General features: G+C 42.3%; 2 protein-coding genes across 2 annotated transcripts in view; both read right to left on the minus strand.

Moving 5' to 3' along the window:
• Positions 1–2,485: 2,485 nt before the first annotated feature.
• On the minus strand, positions 2,486–5,089 carry kbtbd7 (kelch repeat and BTB (POZ) domain containing 7). The gene has a single exon (XM_084310506.1). It carries the CDS (start codon positions 4,786–4,788, stop codon positions 2,917–2,919), a length of 1,872 nt encoding a protein of 623 aa, XP_084166632.1. The 5' UTR covers positions 4,789–5,089; the 3' UTR covers positions 2,486–2,916.
• Positions 5,090–8,947: 3,858 nt separating this feature from the next.
• The window catches only part of LOC311226124 (uncharacterized protein), a gene marked incomplete at both ends in the record, with an annotated part of 109,877 nt that continues 109,632 nt past the window's right edge, over positions 8,948–9,192 (minus strand). Inside the window, one exon of the mRNA XM_084311498.1 lies at positions 8,948–9,182. Within this exon, the coding sequence (XP_084167624.1) occupies positions 8,948–9,182 (235 nt within the window). The remainder of the gene's footprint in view (positions 9,183–9,192) is intronic.

Raw genomic sequence — 9,192 nt, forward strand, 5'->3', positions numbered from 1 at the left:
GGTGTTTTTTTAGTGTTTTTGAAAGTGGGTAGTGATTCACATTCCTTTACAGCTTTGGGTAGGGCGTTCCACATTGATGTGGCATAATTGCTAAACGTGTTTAGTCCCTTGTTTGAGCCACTACATATCAAAGGAAATATTGTACTTTTTACTCCACTACATTTATCTGAACCCATCAGTTACTACTTACTAGTTACTTTGAAGAACAATATTTTGCATAGAAAACATGGCAAAAATATATGAAGATTATATACTTTGACATTTGAAGCCTAATCAGCGTAATCAGAGCAGCATAACTGGACCACATACCACTTTAACACAACCTTTAATCAGAGCAGCAGGACTGGACCACATACCACTTTAACATAACCTTTAATCAAGAGCGGAACTGAACCACATAACACTTTAAGATGACCTTTAGAGGTCAATGGATTGAGGGTTGAATGCTTCCAAGCAATGGAATACACAAATGTAGAATGCATACTTTTACTTTAGATACTTAAGTACATTCAATAGCAAATACTTCTCTACTTTTACTTAAGTAGAATTTGAGGACTTTTACCAGAGTACTCATTTATCATCTGGGTGTGTACTTCTTCCACCACTGGTGACTACTGTGTGGTTTACAGTTTGGCTCGGCACCAAGGATGTGCGTTATTTATTTGTTCTGAATGTGTGCTAGAATCAGACATCAGTTTCTTTCTGATGCTAGAAAACACCTGTAATCACTGATCCAACTCATTCCCAGGTTTTTATTTAGTTGATGCTGTCGATTGTATTGACTGTTATTATGACTGCATGATTGTTGTTCCTGTCCACAATGTTGATAATGTAATGTTTTTGTCAGGATTGTATGTAGTACAACTGGCTATTTGTTTTGTATATTAATATTTGTTTCATGTGCTGCAGAACAGGAACCTGCTGAAAACCAGTTTGTAACTGAGTCAGGCCAGTTTAAATGTACATGTGAAATGTCATTTTAACCCTTTCCCGTATAAACAGTGAAATAAAATGAAAATTAAACAAAGTGTATTTGTGGAGAAAAAGAGGGTCAGGGACACAAGGGCTTTACAATACTTTCATTATTATGTGCAGCAAAAATTATCTCTTTAAGAAGACTCAATAGAACAGACGACACTTGTATATACTATATATATATATATTTTTTTCTTTTCTTTTCTTTTTTATGTTTAAAATAGTACACTCATTTGAGTAGTGGAAAAGGGGTAGGATTAAATAAGTGTATACTTCTTCCTACTCCTTTTCGAACATGCAGATTGAGTTGTTTTTCTTTTTTGTTATTGTTTGTTGTATTCATTGCATGTTCGAAATAAAGACTTCAAATCAAAAAAATCAAATCAAATCAAATACTCTATACAAGTTTTTGCACCTTAAACTTCAGTTTCCTTTTCGAGTTTCACACAATGGATACAGGAAAACTCCATACAAGTTATTTGAGTAAACATACGCGACAAAAATAATTTCACCGATATAATCTTCACAACAGACAGGATATAAATTCAAACAAATTTAACTTCTACTATTTCAGTAATGGCATACAGGCTTTCTGAAGCCCGACCTGAGTTAACATACAGTACATTGGCTTCATCATCACATACAGTAGATTTCACAATGCTGGCTGTGTGAAGTCTTAACATGTATTTCAATAGTGTAGAGGGGGCAGCAGACTTGCAAATACGTAAATTCTGGCCTGTGTTTTGGGTTTTATGAAATGGGAGGCAGCTAAGGAAGGACGCTTGTCCCTAGGGGGCGGGGAAATATATTCACACGTCGCGTCGCAATATCAAAATACTTTCCCCCGTGATATTGGATCAATACACTGATGCCCAGTACTAGGATATTGTATTCACATTTCAAGGTTCTTGAAAGTTCTTGAAAATGAAAAAAAAATTGTTGGAGAAAGTGCTTGAAAGTCTGAATTTCACCTGTAATAGAATTAAATGGCTTTTTCTTTTACGTTTCAAAAAATAATTTATGTAGATTTCTGTTGCTACTTTGGTCAAATAAAAAAATGTGTGATGAAACACAGTATATCAGCAATACCCAAGGTGTCGTTGAACATTAAGAGTTACAGGTTCAATGTTTTTTAATGGCAGCCTGAATAAATAGCAGACATGTTTTGGACAATGTCCTTCTTCAGTGATATGGCTAGCTATATCACTGAAGAAGGACATTGACCGAAACATGTCTGCTATTTATTCAGGCTGCCATTAAAAAACATTGAACCTGTGAGTGCTGGTCCGGCTACCCTGCTTTTTGATATACTGAACTTTATGGGATTGCAGCACCCAGTGTGAGAACTTGTGAGCGCGGTCTAACTTGACTATACATTAAGAGTTACAAAAATCTTTTATTATGGCTTAAGTATGACATGGCACCAGGAACACTGGTCTTTCCCACCCCTACTGTCAATCTCTCCCCTAATCTCCCCTATACTGTCATTCTCTCCTTTCCCACCCCTACTGTCAATCTCTCCTTTGCTGTTGCTCTGAAATGTGTTGGTGAACGAGAGCTAAATAAAAGTAAACCTGCTTAGTACGGTATTTTATTTAACTCTAGTGACAATGGTCATCAACCTATAGTGATGGATATGTAAAATGTCTTGCCTTCGATTGACTTTTGAATACACCGAAAAATGACTAACACTGATTTGCCTCTGGCATCGCATCACAGTCTCTACTGGCGTACAGAAAACCATGAAAAAGCTCATTAGTGGGGGACCCTGATGTAAACAAGACGAAAGTCTTTCTCTGGTCTGCATCCCCTTAACAATTGTGTGTATTGAGCTGTACTGTATTGTACCCATTCTGCAATCTGTTAATAAAGTTTTCAATCAATCAATCAAAGTGACACAAGAGTGAACGGTCCTTTTTGACACAATTACCACAGTGTTTGCTACCAATTCTCGTCAGAGAATGAACTAGAGCTTCCAGAGTCGGAGTCGGCGTCTGTCATCCCGTCAAAGTCCCAGTCGGCGCTGGAGCCGCTGTCATCGTCCTCCTCCGTGCAGAAGCTCTGCGCCGAGCCCAAGCACGCCGGGTACACGCGTGTCGACACGCACACAGGCCCCAGGGAGGACACGTAGACGGCCATGATGTTCTTCCAGCTGTCCCTGCCCGGGTCGTACTCGTGTATGAGGACCCGGTTCTTGTTGTGTTGCAGTAGGGTCTGGGTGAGGAGCAGCAGCTTGCCACTGTGCTGAACCACCTGGTAGTTCAGGGCGCGACTGTCGATGGGAATGTCCCCCATCCTCTTCCACTCTCCCCTGGTCGGGCTGTAGGCCTTCACCACCGGAATGTCACACACGCAGATGATCTGGTCCTGGAACACGCAGGCCTTGTGGAGCTTGTCTCTCCTCACCGAGCCGCAGTGGCGCCAGCGGTTCCTCCGCGGGTCATAGCAGAGCATCCGCCTCTTGTTCACCACGTACAGCTGCTCATTCAGAGCCACCACCTGCATCTTGCCCAGGGAGTGGGGCAGGGGGGCCACAAACCTCCACTGGTTCCTCTGCACGCTGTAGCACTCCACCTCCTTCAGCCGGGCGTCCGTGACGGGGTTCCTGCCGCCCAGGATGTACACGTGACCGTTGAGGTAGCCCATCCCGGAATGCATCCTGGCCAGGGGTCTCTCCGCCAACTCCTGCCAGCTGTTCTGCACGGGGTTGTACGTCCAGAAGTGTTTTGAGAGGTGGGAGGCCAGATACAGGTTGTTTTCAGGGGTGGAGCAGGCGATCAGGGACTCGATGGTGGAGCGTTTGTAGTCCTGACTGCTGAGGTCCACCAGCGGTGGAGCCACGAAGTACAGCTCCTCCGAGTACGGGTCACAGCACATGATGTTGTCGTTTGGTTGGCCAAAAAAGAGGATCATTTCTTTAGCGTTCACACCTATTCTGTGTTTCGGTATGTCCACTCTTGCAGACAGTGCAAGGTTTTCCTCTGTAGACTTGTTGATGAAATGTGCAAGGTACTTCTCTATGACAGGCCGGGCCACGAGGCTTTCCAAGTAGGCTTTGTCCTTCTCAGTGAACAGCTTCCAGCGTACACACCTGAGCACCTGCAACACATCCTCCCTTCCCTCTGGTATATTAGCATCTATCCACTGTAGAGCAGCTGAGCACACCTTCCTTTCACAGTCTACATCCAAGGTGTCTAGAGACAACACCTCTCTCATTTGTACAAAGTCCAGCTCACAAAGCTCCCGACCATTGCAAATCTGACCAAAGTTCCTAGCTATGAAAGCTTGAGCCTTCGCCTTTAACTCAGGATTGTCATAAGTGTCTGCAAACTTTAGAATCCCAACGCAGTTAGACAGGTCCAGCCTCCTGGTCATAAAACTCGAGCACGCCTGTCTGATGTACTCGAGTTGCAACATATTGGCAGCCGCGTAAAGTCTCTGCACGTTGCCCTCCGTGATGGTAACCCTGCCCGTGTAGCAATAGTCAACGATCACGGACATGGACTCGGCGTCGACACCGTGAATGATCACCTTCTTCTGCACACTCTCGTTTAAACCACCGGTGAACATGCTTTTGAAATAAGGACTGGCGGCGGCGAGGATGTTTCTGTTGCACCGGAAAAGTTTCGCTATGTCACCTTTGACCTCGGCGCTGTGGTCCAGCAGGGACTCCTGGTCTGCTTCCACTCCGATAGTAACGTCTGCGAGGAGCTGAGCGTCATATAATAACTTCAATTCTTTGATCAAGCCCCGGGCATGATTGACATCTTCCAATTCTTCTGGGCCACTGAAAAAACTCAGCACCGAAGCCATAATAGATGCAATCTGTCCAGTATTATTAATATTTATGCGTCGGCACTTCTCGTAAACAAGGCGCGGACATTCGGTTGGGTTGATAATTGCGCATTAGTTTGATCAATTAAAGGCCAAAAATGTGCTATGAAGATAGATTCGCTGTGGCTTGCTATAGGAGGGCAGCTGCTTGTTAAGATGCATGCAATTGTGTCCGTTTCCGAATGGTCACCATCATAGTGTTCTGTCCGAATCATAGTTCCGATGCAAATTGTGCGTCGAGAAGCGTAACAGTTATATATCCATTTTCTTTGAGGGTTATCTTTCAACCATATTCGATATGTAGTTAGGCGTCTGTGACTCGGTCTTTACGCAGCAGCAGTCGACAGCAGCAGCGTCTTCATTGCAGGCTCTCACACAATCTTGCTAATAGAATTGACTGGCGCCGCATATAGACCACCGCAACACTTCCGGTATTTTGAGTTTATGTGATAGAGCGGGGGGATGTTGATTATAGAGCCTTAACGTAAGTGGTTGTAGCTACGGCTGTGGCCGTTGCTAGGGTGCTAGAGACATGATCCAATAGACTTTATTATTTGATCCCCCCAAAGCTCTCTGGACAATCTGCGCATGCGTTGGTGGGGGGTGTAGGTGCGGAAAAGTGCTCGACCGAGAAAGTGCCGATCGGCTTGGGATTGGTCTCTCCGCTCCCTCACGACCTCCATGTAACGCGGAAGTGCAGTGGTCTGATGGCTCTGATAGGTTGCCTTCGAACGGGAGACAATTACGTCTGGTTGACCGCGATCCATGCGAGGCCTTCTCCTCCTATAGGTGGGTTATATATTAATTTAACCAGACTACAGTATCGGAATAACTAGAGCAAACATGAAAACATAGGTTTGCATTGGCTCAACACAATTATGATTGCGGGCATACTTTCAATATTTATAGGAACCTATATAATCTATATCCCAGCTGCTTTCTTCTACTAATTCTCTAAAACGATAAGGGGAAGTAGTATCAAATTAAATGTACAATACCGTCAGAGGTCTAATAGATTTAGCTGAGGATTAAGGTCAAATACACAAGTGCAGTGAGTGCGCATGTCTCTATGTAATCTAATGTAAATGTGATTTAACGTTGTATAAAATGAAGTAACACAGTATATATATATTTTACTGGGGAATTTTTATGAAGCACACGAAGAAAAAGAAAATAATAATAATAATAAGGCATAGACTAGGTCAGCCGATGATGGACAGATTATGTTACCACGTCCAAAACAGAGGACGGTTGTTTATCGTGCCATCAATCATTGGAATCACTGCCCACTGAACATAAGTAAATTGAATAGCAAAGTGTCTTTCAAATACCACCTAAGAATGCACTACTTAAATATGTGAGCAAATACTGTTTGGGAGTGGAAATACCTACTGTAGGAATGTAATAATGAAATATTTACTCATGAATGTAATAACCTTTTCTGAAAATATTCATGTCTACCCATGAATGTAACCTTTTCTGAAAATATTCTGATGTTTATAAAGATGTCTACAATGTTTTACTGTTTTTAGATTATCATTGTTAATGTGAATTGTGATTGTCATATGTATCTCATGTATTGTTTTGTGTTGTCTTTCTGTGTGGACCCCAGGAATAATAATAATAATAATAATAATAATAATAATAATAATAATAATAATAATAATAATAATAATAATAATAATAATAATAATAATAATAATAATAATAATAATAATAATAATAATAATAATAATGGGGATCCTTTTAAACAATAAACAATAGACTGGTTGAATGACTTCTTAGATGTTATAACAAAAGGTTATCTTCAGTGTTTAATAAGTCGTTTTATGGCTTTCATGTTATTTACAAAGGTATAAACAAAAAATACGAACATATTACTGTCTCATAAAAGATAGTTATAGTGACCTCTGCCAGTGGGTCTTGGACTTCCTGACGGGCAGACCCCAGGTGGTAAGAGCAGGCAACTGCACCTCCTCATCCATCACGCTCAACATAGGGGCCCCCCAGGGCTGTGTTCTGAGCCCCCTCCTCTACTCCCTGTACACACATGACTGCGTGGCACAGCGGAACAACAACACAATCATCAAATTTGCTGATGACACAGTAGTGGTGGGCCTGATCTCTGCCAACGACGAGAGGGCCTACCTGGAAGAGGTAGAGAATCTGTCACAGTGGTGTCAGGAGAACTGCCTCTCCCTGAACGTCAGCAAAACAAAAGAGATGATTGTGGACTTCAGGAGGTCGGGGGTCAAGGACTACAGCCCCCTCAGCATCGACGGGGGACCGGTTGAGAGAGTGAACAGTTTCAAGTACCTCGGAGCCCACATATCCGAGGACTTGACATGGACCACACACATTGACAGTGTTGTGAAGAAGGCACGACAACGCCTCTACTTCCTCAGGCGCCTAAGGAAGTTCCAAGTCAGTCAGAAGATCCTTAGGAACTTCTACTCATGTACAATAGAGAGCATCCTGACTGGCAACATCACCTCCTGGTTTGGGAATAGCACTGCACAAGACCGTAGCAGACTACAAAGAGTGACACGTTCAGCCGAACGCACAATTGGAGGGGGGCTTCCCACCCTCCAGAACATTTACAACAAGCGGTGCAGGGGGAAGGCTAAGAGAATCATCAAGGACTCCAGCCACCCGAACAACTGCCTCTTTGAACTGCTGCGGTCAGGCAAGCGATACCGGAGTCTTAAGGCGAGCACAGAAAGACTCAGAAGAAGCTTCTATCCCCAGGCCATCAGGCTGCTAAACGAACAATAAACACTATGCAACAACCATCAAATGCACACAGCACACACACCCACACGCACACACTCACTTAAACAAACAACACACTGCAGCACCCACTCTCCACACTTTAGATCACACAAACACACTTTATATTTATTGATAAAGGATTTGCACTACAACTCGTACACCTACTGTAAATTGTACCTAAATTGCACCTCATCCCATTTCTGCCTTGCACTATATAGTATTGTATATTAGTACACTGCATAGTATTGTATATTATATGGTAACTCAGTTACGTCTATTCTGCATCGAACATTGTACATATGTCTATACTGAACACTGTGACCTCATTTTTTCATACTTATCTTGTCTTGCACAGTCTGAGCGTAACAGTAAGAAGCATTTTGTATAAAAGTATTCTGTACTTCTGTATGACAACTATTAAAGAAACTTGTAAACTTGTAGTGCAGAACCTTATGTAAAGTATAATTTAAACAATGGACAAAGATCCCATGTGCACAGATTCAGTCAGGGACATTACCACTAGCCCTAGAGACTGCCAGGTGTAGTGCCACTCCAGAGGAGGACAGACTTTGTTTGGTGTGTGAGCTACAGTAGGAGAAATTGAGAATGAGGTTAATTTATTGTTTTACTGTCCTGTTTACAAGGACGTATGGGAAGTACTTTTAGTAAAATGTCCTCCATTTATGTTGATTTTCTTGAGCAAGATGAATATGAAAAACTTGAGTTGTGCTTCAGGAAGAGATTTTTATTGTTTATTGAGTTGTATAATAATCTGTAATTATGTAATGAAATTAAATGTAATGAAGTAATCCAACACTGCAACAGTATTTTTGTGTCCAAACTTTGTGTGCATGACACAAAGTTTTGTGTGCATGACACAAAAATAAAATAATCAATCAATCATTGGTGCTATCAGGGGCTGCAAAATCCTCAACAAATGATTTAAATATTTATAAAGGTGTAATAAATCAGTTGTTGAAGCAAGTTGAAGCAACGTTATGTCTAGTAATTACTAGTAATTACTAATTTAGTAAAAAGGTCCATTGGTCAGTATGTCTCAACTGATTATTTGACTAGGATCAACTTACCCCCAAACTGGGAGCAAGTTGAGCCAGATGACCAATTTAAAAAAATATATATATGTATTTCTACAATTTAATTCAAATTAAATAATCCAATTGATGGTCATCATATTGGACAGCACAGTAATGGGACGTGTAATATTAATGTAGTCAACAAAATAGTGTACCGACATCAATCAATGATAAATGATGAATATGGATATCTTGCCCAGCCCTAAGTGTAGGCTTGTATACAGTACTGTGGCTCTTTGCATGTGTATTGTCTTCTCTCTCCCAGCCTCCGGTCAGGTGTATCTGCGGTTCAGGTCGTTGATCCTGCGAAGGCCGTCCTGGTTGTAGATGGTCTTCTGTACAGTGATGAGGTAGGGGAAGGCAGAGGGCAGCTCCACCCTCCGGCTCAACTTCTGGTGGCCCCAGTGCAAGCAGCGCAGCCTCTCGGCCAGGTCACGCCTGCCTGTGCGTTCCAGGCCGTCTTGGAGCAGCTTGGTCTTATTGGGCTTGTCCCATGACCTCTCATACCTGTGGACAG

Source organism: Notolepis coatsorum, assembly GCF_963971535.1.
Source record: "Notolepis coatsorum genome assembly, chromosome: 3".
NCBI lineage: Eukaryota > Metazoa > Chordata > Actinopteri > Aulopiformes > Paralepididae > Notolepis > Notolepis coatsorum.